The following is an 18,460-nucleotide window of genomic DNA, read 5'->3' as shown; positions in this document are numbered from 1 at the left end:
TGATCAGCGTGGTGGCAGGCAGGAAAGATGATCAGCGTGGTGGCAGGCAAGAAAGCAGGGTGCTGGAATAGTAGCTGAGAGCTTACATTCTTCCCTTCAAGATTGAGTCAGAGAGACTAATAGTGGGGTTTTGTTTGTTTGTTTGTTTGGTTGGTTGGTTGGTTGGTTTGTTTTTCAGTAGCACTTAAATCTGCCATTGTCCCAAGGAAAGGTATGTCCTGTTCCTCTTGCCTGTGCTGTCCTCATTTTGTTGGCATTTTGATTGTCTAAACTTCATCAGAATGCATTCAAAGGCAAACCTCCAAACTCTTCCACATTGCTTACAAAAACCAGCTCTGAAGCCTGTGACTCAGAGTCAGGTTTATCATTCTGCTTTTCTTGTTCATCGCTCTAATCAAGCACCTGATGGAAACAGCTTGAGGTCAGAGGTTTATTTGGATCTACATCTTGAAGGTACAGTCTGTTGTAGTGGGGAAGATCGGGTGGCAGAAGCAGTAATCTATGGTGACGGAAGCGTACCAGGCATCTGTGTAGGGGCCAGGAAGCTGGCCATTGCAGATTTCATATTGCCTTGTGAATAGAAAATAATTGTCATAGTTCTAAAGATTGTGTCCAGTGTGGACAGAGCCTAAATCAGCACTGTAAAGTACCACATTCAGGGGTTTAACATGGAGTTCCTGCAGCCCTGGGTATCCTTTCTCACTGGAAAATGTCACGTTAGCTGTGGTTGCTGTGCTAGCTGTCACTGTAGGTGCTTGTGCATAATGTGAGCAGGTGCACTCACATGCTATTGCAGTGTCAAACATAAAAACACCAGAAAGGAAGGAAAGCCAAGATTTCAGATAGCAATTTGTGAGAGAAGAGATTGTTCATGGTTGGTGTGCCAAACAGAACTTGGCCAGCAGTCAGGCACTGCATCAATAAATAGTAAATCTTAACACAGAGGAGAAAGTAACCAGTGGCAGGCAGGAGATCATCAGATACTCAGATCTTTAAAGTGAGCCCTGAAGAACATCCTGGTAATTGTCAAGAGAAACCAAAGCTGTGGAACTGAAGAAACCAATTTGGAGTGGATGTCGTTATGACCCACTGAAGAATAGAGGGTCCTTATCAGGGTGCTGCAGGCCCAGTTGGGTGTTAATAAACCTTCCTTCCCTGGAGAGAGAGTATGTATTCCAGTCCTCATTTCTTCTCTCTCTCTCTCTCTCTCTCTCTCTCTCTCTCTCTCTCTCTCTCTTTCTTTCTTTCTTTTTCGTGTTCCTCTATTCAATCTTGGCTGCCACAATCAGACAGACAGAGAGTGCAAGGAAATTGTTTTCTTACATCTGTAATAGACACCTTAGCCCCATTTCTTTAAAGACAAAGATGTCTGGTAGTATGAGTAAGGGAAGAAATACACAGGTAGTTAACTTTGGGGTGTTGTTCTATCATCCTCTGCCCACATTTGAACATTGTACCTGTTACTTACACAGTTGACATGTGTCTATTCATCATAGAGAGGCAAAATATAAATAAACGAACAAAACCACCAAAAATGGCTTGCTTGTTGTGTCTGGGTAGGGGATCTTTTTGTCTGAGACCTGTGCTACAGATCTACATTAGGCCATCAGAAGGCACACCCAGGTTAGTGTATGTGCACTATAGGCAGAAGAACAAGTACAGTGACACAGAGGCAGAACCTTGTCCTAGACAAGTTGGAAGACTTTGATAAGAAGCAAGGAATGTATTACAAAGTGCTACAGACATGAACAGAAGATTTTAGGCAGAGGAGCCCATGAACTCTCTCTGGCTGCTGTTTGAGAGTGGATAAGGGCCTGGCAGTCCCCAGGTGAGACAGGGCTTGTACTGAGTGGCAGGTTGGGGATGTGCTAGTCTGAGGTGAGCATAGAAGTAGGCATGAGCTAGGAGAGAATAGTCAGCCCTGTACTTTTAAGTGGCTGATCTGCTGCTGTTGAGAATATCTAGTGATTCTTAGCACCAGAAAAAGCTGTATCTGCCCTCTAGGCAAGGATGATGACAGTCATCTGTACAAGAGAGTATAGGAATAACTGTGGTAGAGGCTATGTTTCATGTCCTTATACTTCTCTATTCCAGAGTAGAGGAGGAGGTGGTCCAGGAAGGAGACATTTAGGACCCTTGTTCTTGTCAGGCTGTCTGTGGCTTTTTGCCTAAAAGTACTTGCTCTACGTTATGTGTGACTGGGTCACAGTAGCAGGAATACTTATACTAGTTACTTATTTCCTTTGGTCTGGGATGCTTAATTGGGCCTTCTCATTGTTCAGTGTCTATTTGTGTGGGTTCTTTGCTTGATGACAGCTCCTTCGCCCATGTGGTAGTGACAGTACAATTCCCTACTGTATGTATCTCTTGGGCAGGAAGCTCTTGGGCTCTTCCACTTCAGAGTCTAATACTAGTGTCCATGTGCCAAACCTTTGAAGCACATTACCCTTGAGGTGTCTGTTTCTTGTCCAGCAGTAGCCTTAAGGTGGTGTAAAGGGGTTTGTGTGTATGTTCTATAGGGAACAGAAGGTACTGGAAACATTTCTCAGATCTGGCCCTTTCCCTTCAAGAAGCCAATTTTATGCCTCAGTGTTTTACTCTCTCAGTTAGGATGTTGTCAGAGCAGGCTGGCTCTGTTGTAGGATTGAGTGTGCTCCAGTATTCTAACCTATCTTGTCTGCCCAGCATGATCTCAAGCCTTCTTGTCCATGGTCAGAGAAGGCAGTATAGGTAGGCTCTGGGCCCACTGCCTTTGTTTTTCAAGAAGGTGTGGTCATATCACATCTACTAGAATGATTATCACATGCTGGTTAGGGCACTGGAAGTCAAGTTGTTTTTCTTTTCTTTCCTTTCTTTTGAATAAAATTTGTTGGATGTTGTCGTGTGATGGTAAAAACCTTTGGAAGTAAGAACAGCATTGATCCAGATAAAACATGGAGTTTGTTGCCTGCCTATCCAGTGAGCTGCACACTGAGGCAAGAAAATGCAGGCTGCATAACGAATTCAAGGCCAGCCTGTGCTGCTGTATAGTAGACTCTGTCATTTGATAGTCCCTTTTCAGACCCCAAAAGCTTGCTATATAGATTTCAGTGTTTGTGTTGGAACATTTTTCTAGTAGGCATTTTTGTTGTTTTAAGATAGAGTCTTTCTGTGTAGTTGTGGCTGTCCTAGAACTCTCTATGTAGATCAGGCTGGCCTCAAACTCAGAGAGATTCACCTGCCTCTGCCCACTGAGTGCTGGGATAAAAGTCGTATCTGCCTCTAAAAGGCATTTTTTAAGAAGTCAATAGACAATTGATGTCATAAATATAACTAGTCTGTTGTATTCTATTTTTAAAACAGGGCCAAGATTTTCTCCTTCACTCATCACTTGGGGGTTCCCAGCCAGAGACCAGTGGTGCTGGGAGGCTGGCCCTAGGCACACAGACCATGACCTCATCAGGGCTAGGCACCACACCCTCAGATGCCTGTTCATGTGAGGCCTGCAGTGAACGCAGGTATGTATTGTGTTGTGCTGCTTATGCTAGAGTCATGGGGTATGTAAGAATATGTTGTGCTTGTCTGGGACATGGGTTTCTTTTGACAAATAATATGTTTGACATATCCCCAAGTGTATGACATGACTTTGCTATTTATTATGAGGGAAAAAACTATACAAAAAGACAAAATTATTGCCCTTGAGGAACTAAACACCAGTAAGCTGGGCCATATAAAGAGCAAAATGGGAAAACTGTTAGAATTTAAAGAAAGGTCAACTCTTATTTTATGTTGTAATCCTAGCACTTGACAGGCAGAGGAATCTACCTGTAAGTTCCAGTGTGGTCAGGGATATATAGCAAGACTTTATCTCTAGAAAAGGAATATTAATTTGAAAAGAAAAAGGAAAGTGAGCATAAGTAAATGGGTATGGAACAGGAGCTTGTGATGAGGTATTAGGAGTTGAAAGAAGAGGCTAGGAGTTGATAGTGACAGGCTATACCCCTGGCCTGGAACAAGCCACCAAAGGGACAAAGCAAGGCCTGTCTTTGTCATGTGGGGTCAGAGTATGGCATTGAGGAGTATCTGGTGGGAAGTTAGTTAGACTACCTCCCTTAACTCTGCTGGTTTCTATGTTGTCACAGAGACATCTCAGCAGAGACAGACCGGGAACCACAGCAACTGCAAAACTATTGGTCAGAAGTACGCTACATGGTCCGATGCATATACCGCCAGGCAGGGACCCCGCTGGCAGAAGACCAGGACCAGTCTCTGGTTCCCGACAAAGAGGGAGTAAAGGAGCTCGTGGATAGGTACAGGTTGCCCCTTCATGTTACAGCCCCCTCTAATCCCTGCCCTCCCTACTGTCTATGGAAGCCTCAGTACTTGTCCTAAGTAAAGCTCAGCTGGACTTTTGAGCTCTTGGTGCAGCTCAGATCTTAAGCAGATAACTGACAAACAGGAGGCTTCTGGGTAAGAAGTTGTAGGTTCTCCACCACCCCCCTCTTTTTGAGACGGTTTCTCTATATAGCCCTGGCTGTCCTGAACTTCACTCTACAGTCAGCTTCTCCCTGAGTGCTGGAATTAAAAGGATGTGCCGCTAGACCTGGCTGGGTTCTTCTGTTTCTAAACTGAAATGTTTCTGTCATATATTAAGACATATGGCATGTATCATATATTAGCACAACCAAGATGCCAGAGTTCTTACTATGCCAGCTGATGTTGGATATTTTTATAAGCATTTTTGCATTTGTAATTCAGGGAGAAAGGCAGAGTGCTCCTGTCCACTGAAGCACTCTGAGATTGAGTAGCTTGTGAAGGCACCTGCTCCATGAGGTGCACAGCAGCTGTTCTCACAGGGAGCGCTTTCTACCCAGCATCTGTTGTTCAGCAGGCTCCCTGTGCCCAGTGGCTGACAGAAAGTGAGGCAGGCGTCACTCTGGTTTCCCACACCTAAGTGTGCCATCTTCCCCGATTGAAATGTTTCAACTAAAAGCAAAAATCTGAGCTGGATATCTCATGGATCAGTTCTCATGTTTTGTTTTGTTTTCTTTTCTTTTCTTATGTTTTGATTATACATTTTGGCATCTTAGGAAGTCACATTTGCCATTGATTATGACAAAAAAGCAGGGAAGTTGATTTGCAAAGCATTGTGTTCCAGATTTGACCTGAGACCGACTTAGTGTTATTTGAGATACTTCCAGGTAATAAGTGCCTTTGTAAGGAGAGATTTCCCAGTCAGTGACACATCTCAGATTCTTCATGCTACATCTGGGACGCTCTAGAACACCGTCACCACAGATGTCACCCGGGTGGAGCAGCGCCATCAACACCTGTGCATGATTAAGTGCTGAACTACGTGCACTGTCTCTTTCACTGTTCACCTGGGCTGGGGAGATGGCTCAGTGATTAGAAGCACTGGCCGCCCTTAAAGAGGACTTGCTCACAGCTCTCTATAACTGCAGGATCAGGGATCCTTTGGGGGGCACCAGGCACACATGTGGGGTGTGTGTGTGTGTGCACGCCAGCAAAACTCACATACTCATAAAAAATATAAATTAAAAAATTTGTTCTCTAAAGTATCATATAGTTTCTTCCTTAAATTTATAAAGTGTGGAAATGGACAAAGAATCAAAATGCTTCTAATTTCACAGCACTGAAAAAAACTGTAAGAGGTGTCTGTGGGCCTCCCTCCCTCCCTCCCGCCCTCCCTTCCTCCCTCCTTTCTCTCTCTCTCTCTCTTCTCTCTCTCTCTCTCTCTCTCTCTCTCTCTCTCTCTCTTCTCTCTCTCTTTCTTTCTTTCAGAAATATTTATATTAGGTATATGAATGCACTATCACTGTCTTCAGACACACCAGAAGAAGGCATCAGATCCCATTACAGATGGTTGTGAGCTACTATGTGGTTGCTGGGATTTGAACTCAGCATCTCTGGAAGAGCAGTCAGTGCTCTTCACCTCTGAGCCATCTCTCCAGGCCAGGGCCTCCTCTTTCTAAGAATATGTGTTTGTTATATGCACATGAGTATACGGGTGTGTATGTGTTCGGAAAAGCCAGGGTATCTTCCTCTGTTGTTCTCCTTCTGATTGCTTTGACTAGGGCTTTCACTGAACTGAAAAAGCCCACCATTTTGGATATCCTTGTCGAGGTTTGGTCTCATCTATTGTAATGTTAAGCGTGGGTCCCTAAGACCTCTTTTCCCAGAGGAGAGGGTCTCTACATATACCTTGGCCCCAGGTTATTTATGATTGGTAAATAAAGATGTTAACAGCCAATAACTGGTCAAAAGAGACAGAAGTAGAGTTTAGGTTTTCTGGGCTTGGGGTCAGAGGAGGACCACAAGAAAGTACGGTTGGGGATTTAGTTTAGTGGTAGAGCACTTGCCTGGCAAGCTCAAGGCCCTGGATTCAGTCCTCAGCTCCGGGGGTGGGGGGGGGGTGGGGGGGATGGGGGAGTGTTGGGAGGGGGAGAGTAAAAAAAAAAAGAGAGAGAGAGAGAGAAACTACCATGGCTTAGGTGTCAAGAAAATGTGACCCCCAACTAGAGATAAGAATAGTCCAGCTAAAACATAATAAATAATATTTTGGGGATATTGATAGACCTAATATTTTGAGGATATTGATAGATCAATAGACTCTATACCCTCAACAGTATAGAGGGTAGGCAGCTGCCCAGTGTTTATACCATTTAAGAGTTACTATAAATATAAAGGTTTTTGTCTGAAAAGGAAGTGGTCTAAGGCTGGGTAATAACCCTATGTCAAGATGAAATATTACAACAGATAAAATACAGTAATATAAGAAATTAGACAAATATGGATAGATTATTAAATCTGCTCTTAAACAAAGGCATTTTATAGCCATAATCTTATATTGGTAGAGACCTCTATATTTCGATGCAAAATTGAGGTATATTTTCTTACATTGAAATAAAAATTTAAATATTGACACAGGTTTAAGGTTTTCATTGCTATAAATCCTTGTATATTGAGGCAACATTTAAAATTAGTTTTGTTATTCATAGATAGGCATTGTGCCTATTCAACTCATTTAAAAATACAAGGCTTAGACCCAATTCTTTTAATATCTGCTGCTACAAACTGTTTAAAATAATTAATACAAGTTAATAGTCAGATAGTCAAACTCATGGTCATATTAGATTCTAATTGAGTTAATTACAATAAAATGTTTTCAAAGTCACTCAGATAATAAATAGCTAAAAATAATCAGTTTAGCAATTTAGTTATACTATATATAGTTGGTCTTTGAAACCATCAGAGATCCAAAACTTAAGAGCTGCATTCCTCCATACTGAAATACATATTCCTTCTTAAATCTCTGGTGAGGTTAAAGACTAGTTATAGTCTCACAATTAAACTAAACCATTTAACATTAAAAGAGATGCTCTAGTTGTCAGATGATAATCCAAGTTAAAATCAAACATGATTAAGATATAAAATTATAAGCTCATTAAGTTAAGATAAATGATTAAATACTTTATCTAAATCACCAAATATAATAGATATTCATTATAAATATATCATACCTTATAATTTACATAATTATAATTATACTCAGTTTATATCTGAGAGAAAAGAGCCTTTTATTGGGCTAAAAATGGTAATTGTTGAGGTTTGGTCTTTTGCTATGTATTGTAATGCTAATGCGGGTCCCCAGGATCTAGTTGTCCCAGAGATGAGAGAGTCCACACATACACTTTGGCCCCAGATTATTTCTTTCTGACTGGTAAATAAAGATGCTAACAGCCATCTGGGCAGAGAGACATAGGTGGGGTTTATGTTTACTGGGCTTGGGGATTGGAGGAGAACCACAAGAAAAAAAAGTGCCAAAATAATGTAGCTCTGAGGACTGGCCAGTTAGAGTTCAGAACAGCCCAGATAAAGCAGAATAATATTAGGGGTTATTGACTTATTATAAATATAAAACATATGCATTTTCATCCAAAAACTAAATGGTTTAAGATGGGATTAAAAACCCAGAGTGAAAACAGATTCTAACAACAGATTCTAGTAGCATAGAGGGTAGGTAGCTACCCAACCATTATACTGTTTAATAAGACTTATTATAAGTATAAAGGTAATATATGGTTTTTTTCCTGAAAACTAGTGGTCTAAGACAGGGTAGAAAGCCCAGGTCAAGATTAAATATTTCTACAACATGTACTGGTTGGTAATCAAGCTTTGGATGTCTACTAATGTTCAGCTAGGCTGGATGTCAGTGAGTTTTCTGAAAACACTTGTGCTTTCAGTGCTAGAGTGATAGACATGCTCAGGCCTCTCTGGCCTTTTACAGGGGTACTAGGAGTTTGAATTCTGGTCCTGTGCTTGCAAAGCAAGTGATCTTACTCACTGAGCCTTCTCAGCTCTCTAGTGTTCTTCTGAGTTCAATTGTTCCTTACTCATTTGAATTTTATGTCACTGTCCTTAAACATAACACATTCTGCTTAAAATTGTTGCCAGACTTAGTGATATATACCTGTAATCCCAGCACAGAGAAACTAAGGCTTTATAGCAAGTTAAAGGCTCCATAAGCCATAAGACTCTGTTTCCTGAAACTAAAGGCTAGGGATAGCTCAGTGGTAGTATGTAAAAACCCTGGGTTTGATCTCTAGTAATGGGGGAAAACTCACTAAATTTTAATGTTACAAAAATTAATACATCTTTTTGAAATGTAACAGCCAAGTCAACAATATTTATTTTCTCTAAGCACACTGTAGACTTGGCTTTATATATTTATTACCTTGCACATTGTATACAAGGCTTTACATACTATTTTGCAGATTGTATATAGACACATACTTTCTATATGTCTTTGCACATTTTACCTTGATTCTTATCTTTTGCAACTTAAGTGATGTGTAACTTTAGAAAGGGAACAGGAGGGGTTAGAGAGATGGCTTAAAGGTTGAGACTACTTGCTGCTGATGTAGAGGGCCTGGGGTTGTTTTCCAGAACCTATTCCAGTTATGGCAGCTCATAAATGCCTGTAACTCATAGATATAATGTCCTTTTTTGGTTTCCATGGGCTCAGGCATGCACATGGTGCCCATAAATTCAGGTACACATACATATACATATTAACAATAATAAATACATATTATTACTATTTTGGGTTTTGAGACAATATTTCACTATATAACTGGCTAGGCTCAAATTTGCTATGTAAACCAGACTTGGATCCAACTCATAGTGATTTTTTTCTACCTTGTGTATTGGGAGTAAAAATGATCCACAACACCGTGCTAATTTTCTTTCTCTTTCCCTCCTTCTCTCTCTCTCCCTCTCTCGTGGAAGAACTAATAACTATTCTCCTTTCTTAAGATTTAATGTAGTGGCCAAAAGACTGAAGAATCTGCCATGTAAAACTTACAGCTTAATGCATTCTATACCTGATTTGTAACAGCCACTGAGCTCAGCTGGTTTTTCATAGTGGTGACACATCCCAGTACATGTTTGGTTATTGCTTCAGTGGTTTTATGCTTCCATCTAGAACAGTGGTTCTCAACCTTTGTAATGCTTTAACTCTTCAATTCCTCATGTTGTAGTGATCCCCAACCATAACTATTGCTACTTCATAGCTGAAATTTTGCTACATGAATCATAATGTAAATATCTGTGTCTTGTGATAGTCTTAAGCGACCCCATGCCAAAGGATCACTTAACTCCTTTCCTCCCAAAAGGGTCTCTACCCACAGGTTGAGAACTTCTGATCTAGAGGCATCTCAGAAATGTACCTTTTAAAGAAGTGACAACTTTAATCATAGTATTACCATACTATAGAGAAAGTTTTAAAAACGGGATCATCTCCATGTGTGAACCTATAATGCAGCATGAGGAAGAAAGTTTTCTTTCTCAGGATGGTAACTTTTATAGTTTCTCAAAACTATAAAAGAGTCACGTGTAAATTTGGATGTTAATTACCATTGTGGATAGTTTGAGGGGTACATTTCCCCTGCCTTTAAGCATTTCATTGTAGTTTATGCATTTTATTGCTTTGTTGATAATTTAAAAATGGGATAACCTGTATCTAATACTTTTTCTAATTTTGAAAATAACCGAGCCTCATTTGTATGAAGCAAATGAGTTTCTACAAACAAGGAAGGTGAACTTGGCCCCAGCCCTCCAGCCAGGTGTCACCTCTGCTGGGATTGGAACTTGTCACTTTCTAATTCACTCATTGGGTTAGCACCTGGGGTCAGCTCTCAGGCATAGTAAAAGGAGGCTTTTGGGGTTGGGGATTTAGCTCAGTGGTAGAGCGCTTGCCTAGCAAGCACAAGGCCCTGGGTTCGGTCCCCAGCTCCGAAAAAAAGAAAAGAAAAGAAAAAAAAAAAAAAAAGGAGGCTTTTACCTCCTGGTTGTGAGTTATGGTACCTTCCACAGAGATGGGCTGAAATCTTTTCTCACGGACTATAGGCATGGAGCACAGGTTGCATAAACAGTGCGTCCTAGGAAGCATTTGTGTCATGTCATTGTCTCTGTGAGTTACCTAGCATCAAATGCTATAGGTGCACAAGTTCTTAATCAGTGACTCCCACAGGTTGTTCAAGGAAGACAGTGGACTGTCAGTGGCACTGATATGAAAACTGCTTGTCAATTGACATGTGTGGAAAGATTATGGCTAAGTAGTGACTCTTTCTTTGTCTCTATAGGCTCTGTGAGCGGGATCCCTATCAGCTCTACCAGAGGTTGGAGCAACAAGCCCGGGAATATGTGCTAGAAATGAAGGTTCGTCTGCTCCGGCAGCTGTCTGCTGCAGCAAAGGCCAAGGCACCATCCGGCTTGCAAGGCCCACCACAAGCACACCACTTTGTCTCCCTACTCCTGGAAGAGTATGGTGCCCTCTGTCAGGCTGCACGATCCATCAGTACCTTTCTTGGCACTCTGGTGAGAGACCATATCCACTTCTTTCCTGGCTGCTGAGGTGAACATAAGAACAAAAGCATGTGATAGGGAAGATATGTGCAGCCAGGGGACTGACCATGTGGTTAAGTCCTCCTTGTTGATCAAAGACTCCTAGCCACAGGTGGGGTATGACTATGTTAGTTTAGTGGATTTTACTGGCAGGTAGAAGCATTTAGAGAATTAATGTCCAGGAATTATAGATGGAAATCTGTTTGGGAAGACCTGAGCACTAGGAAGTTAGATATTATGATATGGAGATGAGAACTGTGATGCATTGATGGGAGTCTAAGAAATGTTTGGTGTCTTGGTTTAGTGTTGGTGTACTGCCAGTGACTGGTGCTGGGGTGGTGAAAGGCATAGCCAGAGGCCTCTTGCTTAGATCTCTTCACATGTGCACCTAGCAGCACAGTTCAGGAAAGGGTAGCTGCCTTGCCCTTTCTTTACACTGTTCTCACAGTCCTACTGGAGAGACAATTTCTGACCACTCCATTCCTGGGTGGAGAGGCATTGTGTGGAAATACAGTCATTGAAGTTGGAAGCAGACCAGGGTCTCCAGGGACAAAAATACAAACTCCTATGCTGCCTCTCCTGTTCATCAAGTGTGGTCCCCCAACCCCACTCTCATAGTCTGCAAGTCTTCACCATTATGTTATCTGTTTAATAAGTGATACTTCACTACATGGGTTTTGTTGCTTTCTTAGTGATACCTATGTTTTGGGAAAAATGCAGAAACCATTGGTTCTTTATCTGGTGCTGATGTTAATGGTCTAATGTTAACTCCAGAAAAGTTCACATAATACTGTTTCACAGTACATTGCAACAACCCTACACTGTCCAGTTTTCCTTCTTCAGTCTGTCATCATGCCAAGTAATTACTTCCAGTAAGAGGAGTGGTGAGATACATGGTTAGGGAAAATTGGCCGAAGTGACTTAAGGCAATCTGAATGTGAGGGCTGTGGTAGTTGCAGTTCACCTGTGCACCTCTTTGTAAATCTTGTACAGTTTAGCCCTCCTCCTCCACTTCAACTTGGGACATGGCCAATTCTAGACTTGGTTTGAGGGCCACTGCTCCATCTCTCTGGAGAGTACCAGTCTAGGTTGTTAAAAAATGCACACTCTCAGTGTTTGAAACATGGTGGACAATGTCGACAGCAATAGACCACCAATACTGTTAGAGGAACCTCTGGGTCCTATCAGGCTCAGCTTGGATGATCAAATTTATGTGGAAATGAGAAATGACTGAGAGCTTCAAGGCAGATTACAAGCTTATGGTCAACATTTAAATATGGTCCTGGGAGATGTAGAAGAAATTGTGATGACAGTAGAGATTGATGAGGAGACAGATTGATGAAGAGATAGATAAATCCACACAACGGAACATCCCCATGCTCTTCGCCCGGGGGGATGGTGTTGTTCTAGTCGTCCCTCCATTGAGAGTTAGCTGAGAAGAACAATGGAGCCTGTGTAGGGAAGTGGAGACTTTGCCTCTTGAGATGTACAGGACACTCCTAGAGAGAGAAGCTCACACACATTCTGATAGTCAGGAGTAACCCAAGGATCCCTCTGTCCTCAAAGAAGTTCATTTGCAAGTAACTCACAAGCTCTCCAGTTAAACGACCTGTCCCTTTCTCCAGCCCTCCAGTCAGTGTGACCACCTTGCTCTTTTCAGGACTTGGTTTGCCCATTGTTCTTGCAGTTACTTTCAGGTTGTTTTTCTTTAAATTAAATTTAATGTTTCTTTTTTTTTATTAAAAAAAATGAGGGGTTGGGGATTTAGCTCAGTGGTAGAGCGCTTGCCTAGCAAGCGCAAGGCCCTGGGTTCAGTCCCCAGCTCTGAAAAAAAAAAAAAAAAAAAAAAAAAAAGAAACTCTCTAGAAAGTGCTTTTGATGTCTAGCCATCCTCAGATGACTCCATCTTAGAAATAGCAGAGTTTTACCTGAGCTCAGTGGTTGAATGATAGCCTGCTATGTTCAGAACCCTGTGTTCCGTAACCATCCCCTCAAAATAAAGTTTAAATAAGACATGCTTAACAGTAGTTTTTATTTACAAACTTTTATACATATATATACATACATGCATACATACATATATACATGGGAAATAAAAAGTCACACATCAGAATTAACCAGTTATAAAGTCTATGCATCTTAGTATACTAATATATAGATACAATAGCCATTCAGAATAGAAGTTGTATAGCTGTACATTTGGTTTTTATACTTTGACTCACTAATCAGATAGATTTTTTTATGCACTTACCCGCTGCTCAAACTGAAAAATCTGTGTCAAAGTTAAAATGAAAAACAAAAACAAAAAAATCCTCTTTTACAGCTGGTGCTTATTACCTACCTGCATTCATGCTGCTTCATCTCCAATAGCCTTTCTTGCTTTCTGTCCATCATGTTGTGCTGTGCCCACATGCACAGTTGTTTACATATGTACACATAGTATTGACTAGATTCTCCATATGGGAGAAAACATGCTGCTGCTTTATTTCTGAGGTTTTTGTGATGTTACTTAATGTGTTCTAAGTCCATCCATTTTCCTGCAGGTAGTTACCTTTTTTTCAGAGCTAAATACTATATGATCATTCATTCATATATATATATATATGTGTGTGTGTGTGTGTGTGTGTGTGTGTGTGTGTGTGTGTGTGTATCAAATTTGTGTGTGTGTGTGTAATTTTCATTGTCTATTCATCTGTGGGTGGGCAACTAGGTTGATTCGAATATTTTGCTATAGTGAATTAAGCCGTAGTAAACATGGGAGTGCAAACTTCTCTTTAAAAAAAGATTGATTGGGGGCTGGGGATTTAGCTCAGTGGTAGAGCGCTTACCTAGGAAGCGCAAGGCCCTGGGTTCGATCCCCAGCTCCGAAAAAAAGAACCAAAAAAAAAAAAAAAAGATTGATTGATTGATTGATTGATTGATTTAATACATGTGACTACACTATAGCTGCCTTTGGACACCCAGAAGAGGGCATCGGATTCTATTACAAATGGTTGTGAGCCACTATGTGATTTCTGGGTGTTGAACTCAGAACCTTTGGAAGAACAGTCAATGCTCTTAACCACTGAGCTATCTCTCTAGCCCTCAAGTGCACATATTTTATGGTGTAGGGTATATAGTTCTCTGAGTATGTGTTCAGGAGTTAAATAATTATTAACTCATAATGTAGAAATATTTTCTTGTGGTTTGAACCCAGTTAAAACTTGAACAAAATGTAGATATAAGAATATTACTTTTGATTATATGTGGCATAGTTTACATAGTCTGTTGTATTTGTTCTTCAAGGGAACAAATAAATTTTGGAAGTCAAATAAAAGACTATAAAAGTCTTAGCTGAGAAGGCATAAAAGGGAAAAAGACCTAGTGGTCAAACGTGGTTGAAAATTGGCACCCTGGGAACATGTCTGCTCAAATCAACATTGGTCCCAAGGATTCCTTCTAGTCCCGATACGGAGTGAAGTCTCAGTCGTCCAGGGTGGAGTCAGCTGTAAGTGCAGGGCCCATAAGTGAATGCCACCCAAGTACTGGACAGAGCAGGAGCTATGTTTATCATGACCCTTGACTTTTTTATTTATTTTTTATTTTTTTATTTTTTTTTTGTGATACATCAGAGAACCTGAAAGTTACTTTGCAGTGGTCCAAGCCGTGTATGGCGCCCCCCTCCCCTGCCCCCCAGTGAGAAGCTTTAGGGTTTTTTTTTTAGTTTTTTTTTTTATATTTTGAAGATTAATTTTTTTAAATGTCTATGGGCGTTTTGTTAAATGTATGTTTGTTTATCAACTTCATGTCTAGTTCCACACAGACCAGACCAGGAGAGAGGCACTAGACCCTGTAAGTAGAGTTACAGATGGCTGTGAGATGCCATATGGGTGCTAAAATTCAAACTCAGGTCCTCTGGAAGATCAGCCAGTGCTCATTACTGCTGAGCCATCTCTCTAACCCTAGTTTGTTTGTTTGCTTGCTTGCTTGTTTGTTTTAAAATCACAAAATAAAAGTTGAAGACAGCACAGCTGAGAGCAAAGAGAGATAACAACTGAACACTGAAGATAGTGAATTTTCAAAGACTATAAAGTAACTGAGGTTTCTATGTCTAAAGAAATGTGTTTAAATTTATAGTCAAGGTTAAGATGATGGCAAAGGGGTCATCTCAGTTTGTGGGAAAATAAACTCAGAAACACATAATCTCTCTCACTCTTTCCTCATCTTTCAGCTCTCCCACTCTCCTCTCTCCCTCTCTCTTGATTGTTCCCCCCCCTCTCCCCCTCTCTCTCTGTCTCTCTCTCCCCCCCTCTCTCTGTGTCTCTCTCTCCCCCACCCCCACCCCCCATACACCCATACACTCTACCCTTAATTCTAGCACTTATTATGCAGAGGCCAAAGGATCGTTCTCCTATCAACCGCCAGTGTAGGTATATAGACAAACTTTTTACCTCAAACAGAAAAGGGTTTAGGTATGTAGATTAGTGTAATAGGCTTGACCAGCATGCTCAAGGCCTAGTGTTAAATCTTTGGTATTGCAAAAGCAAAGAGAAAGGAGACAAAAAGTTTAACATATAGTAAAAGACTGAAAAGAAAATTGGTAAATTAGGAAAAAACACTGGAATTCTGAGCTCTGTAGTATGTGCCCCAAAAGGACAAAGAAGTGGGGCACATCAGAGCCAGAGCACATTGATGCACCATAATGGCAGTGCTGCGGGCTTGCAGTCTGCTGTCTATAGCACTGGTGAGCTTGCTTGTGGTTCCTAGGAGAATAAAAGCCCTTTCCTTGTCTGAGTGTCCCCAGTGGAGAATGTATGTACAGCTATCAGAATGAGCTTTCACAAAGAGAGGCAAGAAAAGTATTGATCTGACCCAAATACATTTTTCTCTTTAAAAGTGTTTTATATATTTGTGTGTGCATACTTCTGGAAGTCAAGAAGATTCTTGACTGATTCTTATCATGTGGGTTCCAGAAATCATACTTAGTTCCTCAGGTGAACATGAAGCACCTTGACCAGATGAGCTATCTCTCCAGCCCTCCTTCTGTCATTTTTAAATCTCTGAACCTGCCTGCCACTCATGTCTAGGGTTGGGGGTGGATAGCGGTTACTTAGAAGGCAGTGAGGTGTTGCTCATGTTAGTGATCTGGTTTGGTGGGTTTTGACACAGGCAGGATGTTCTAGGCCTGTGTAGAAGGTGGTAGGACATTAGGGGTGGGAAGATGCTTCTGGAAAGTTTCATAGTTTCATCTACTCACTATATCTTCTGTTATCTTTGTTGTTATTGTTTTTAAACTAGGAAAATGAACATTTGAAAAAGTTCCAGGTGACATGGGAACTGCATAACAAACATCTGTTTGAAAATCTGGTCTTTTCAGAGCCACTACTCCAGAGCAACTTGCCAGCACTGGTGTCTCAGATCAGGTATTTTGTCTTGACTTGGATTCTCTATTGCTGTAATCTTGTGTATGTGCACGTGGCTATAGATCATCACACATGGAAGTCCTTATAGGGGAAATAACAGGGCATAAGGAAAAAGACAGTGGACAGACAGTTCAAACTCTAAGATATAATACAACCAAACTTGTTTATTTATAATTATTATATGGATATGGATGTTTTGCTTGCATGCATGTCTGCTTATCACATGCTACAATGCCTAGGGAGGCCAGAAGAGGGTATTGGATCCCCTGCAACTGTAGTTACAGGTGGTTATGAGCCACCATGTTGGTGATGGAACCAAACTAGGTGTTCTAAAAGAACAGCCAGTGCTGTTTACTGATGAGACATTTTTCAGCCCACAATTGAAATTTTAAATGTAAAAAACAGGGTTGGGGATTTAGCTCAGTGGTAGAGTGCTTGCCTAGGAAGCGCAAGGCCCTGGGTTTGGTCCCCAGCTCCGGAAAAAAAAAAAAAAAAAAAAAAAAAAAAAAAAAAAAAAAAAAGAATAAATGTAAAAAACATTCTACCATATAAAACATAGTACCACAGTACACCTCATAAATGAAAAAGGCTCTGGCAAACATTGCTTTACCTTGATAGGTCTTGGTCTAGTCATGGATTCTAGTATGGTGGTAAAGGGAGACAAGAGGAAGAAGAACATGGCTCTCAGAGTACCTTAGACTCCCCTGGGCATAGGAATGCCTTTTCATCTAGGTTTGTCCTAGTATAGAGTGCCTATGTCACTTCTCAGCAGGAAAGTTGATGAGAGAGTCTCTACTGTTACCAAGACAAGTACACACATAGGGAACTCTCTAGTGGGCCTCCTTTGGGGTGAACTATGTCAAATGGAGTTATGAAGTATGGGCGTTTGTTTGTCCTGTGCCAGCCTCTCCTCATCAGTAGATGAAGTACTCAGTAGATCAGTAGATGAAGTTGAGTAGAGTGGCAGTTAGCTACCTCAGCATTATCTCTACTTGATTTTGTTTCCTGTCTGCTAATCACATAGCACATTGTCACTATGTAGACACACTAACAGCAGCTACCTTTTTCTTTTGCCCTACTAAATGTCACTTCTAGAGAAAGAACCAATTCACAAGTAGTTGGTCAGAGGGAACAGTACAACAAGTCAGGGCAAAGTACTGTGCAGGATTGGTGTGTTTTGCAGGTTTTTACCAGTTTTGCTCAGCCATTCTTTCTGTGCCATTCTATTTCATAGCATTCAATACAGAGTGGCCAAGATGTTTCAGTAAGTAAAGGCACTTGCCATCAAGCCTGGTGACCTGTGTTTGCATTTGATCTCCAGGTCCCACATGATAGAAGGAGAGACTTCTTCCTGAACATTGTTCTCTTGATTTCTGTATGTGAGCTATGGTACATTTGTGCATGTGCACACCCATTAACATGCACACCACACACATGCGCGCGCGCACACACACACACACACACACACACACACACACACACACACGCAAGTGAACGAGTGGGCACACTCGCACACACCACACATGTACACACATTTTAAAGATAACTTTTTCCTGAATGTTGTTCTCTTGGTTTCTACATGCAAGCTATGGCACATTTGTGCATGTGCACATCCATTAACACACACACACACACACACACACACACACACACACAATTTAAAAAATCAAAAGCACCCAGTATACTCTTGGAGGGTACATTACAATGGGAATTTCTGACTCTGACCCTTGTGGCAGGAAAGGAAGCCAGGGTTAACATGAAGAAAGTATTTTTTGTCCAAGTTCTGAGGATCACATTCACCCAAGCCTCCTGTGGGGCTAGAATAAGTCTCAGTACCTTTCCTTTGTTGCTTTTCTTGGCAAGTATTGGTTTGATGTATCAGTCATTCATTTGTTCTCTAGTGGCTGACAGAAATGATTTCTGCTCCCATGTTCAGAATATTCTTCTCAGTAGGAATGATAGTCAGATTCCAAAGAGTAATAGTGTCCTAGTTTAGTGTTCGCTCCCTGTTACTCTCAGGAGTAGGAAGGAGGTACAGGAGAGGGGACAGTATGCCTGCTAAGCAGTCCTCGTTGGTCCAGAAAATGCTCTTCCACCGTAGACTTACTTGTTAAACCCAAGAATAGTTCATACTTGAACTTTCAGTATACAAA

General features: G+C 41.2%; 1 protein-coding gene and 1 pseudogene across 3 annotated transcripts in view; both read left to right on the top strand.

The window, feature by feature from the left end:
- Positions 1-18,460, top strand: part of Fam193a (family with sequence similarity 193, member A) — a 125,742-nt gene that overhangs the window by 50,139 nt on the left and 57,143 nt on the right. For all 3 annotated transcript variants that reach the window (XM_087583201.1, NM_001427458.1, XM_087583200.1), the window contains 4 exon segments: positions 3,343-3,497; positions 4,122-4,289; positions 10,644-10,878; positions 16,183-16,307. In XM_087583201.1, coding sequence (XP_087439327.1) covers positions 3,343-3,497; positions 4,122-4,289; positions 10,644-10,878; positions 16,183-16,307 — 683 coding nt within the window.
- On the top strand, positions 11,951-12,420 carry LOC148001413 (U6 snRNA-associated Sm-like protein LSm3 pseudogene; annotated as a pseudogene).

The sequence above is a fragment of the Rattus norvegicus genome, chromosome 14 (assembly GCF_021556685.1).
Source record: "Rattus norvegicus strain SHRSP/BbbUtx chromosome 14, alternate assembly SHRSP_T2T, whole genome shotgun sequence".
Classification (NCBI taxonomy): domain Eukaryota; kingdom Metazoa; phylum Chordata; class Mammalia; order Rodentia; family Muridae; genus Rattus; species Rattus norvegicus.
The sequence above is the reverse complement of the archived record's forward strand: the minus strand, read 5'-3'. Positions and strand labels throughout refer to the sequence as shown.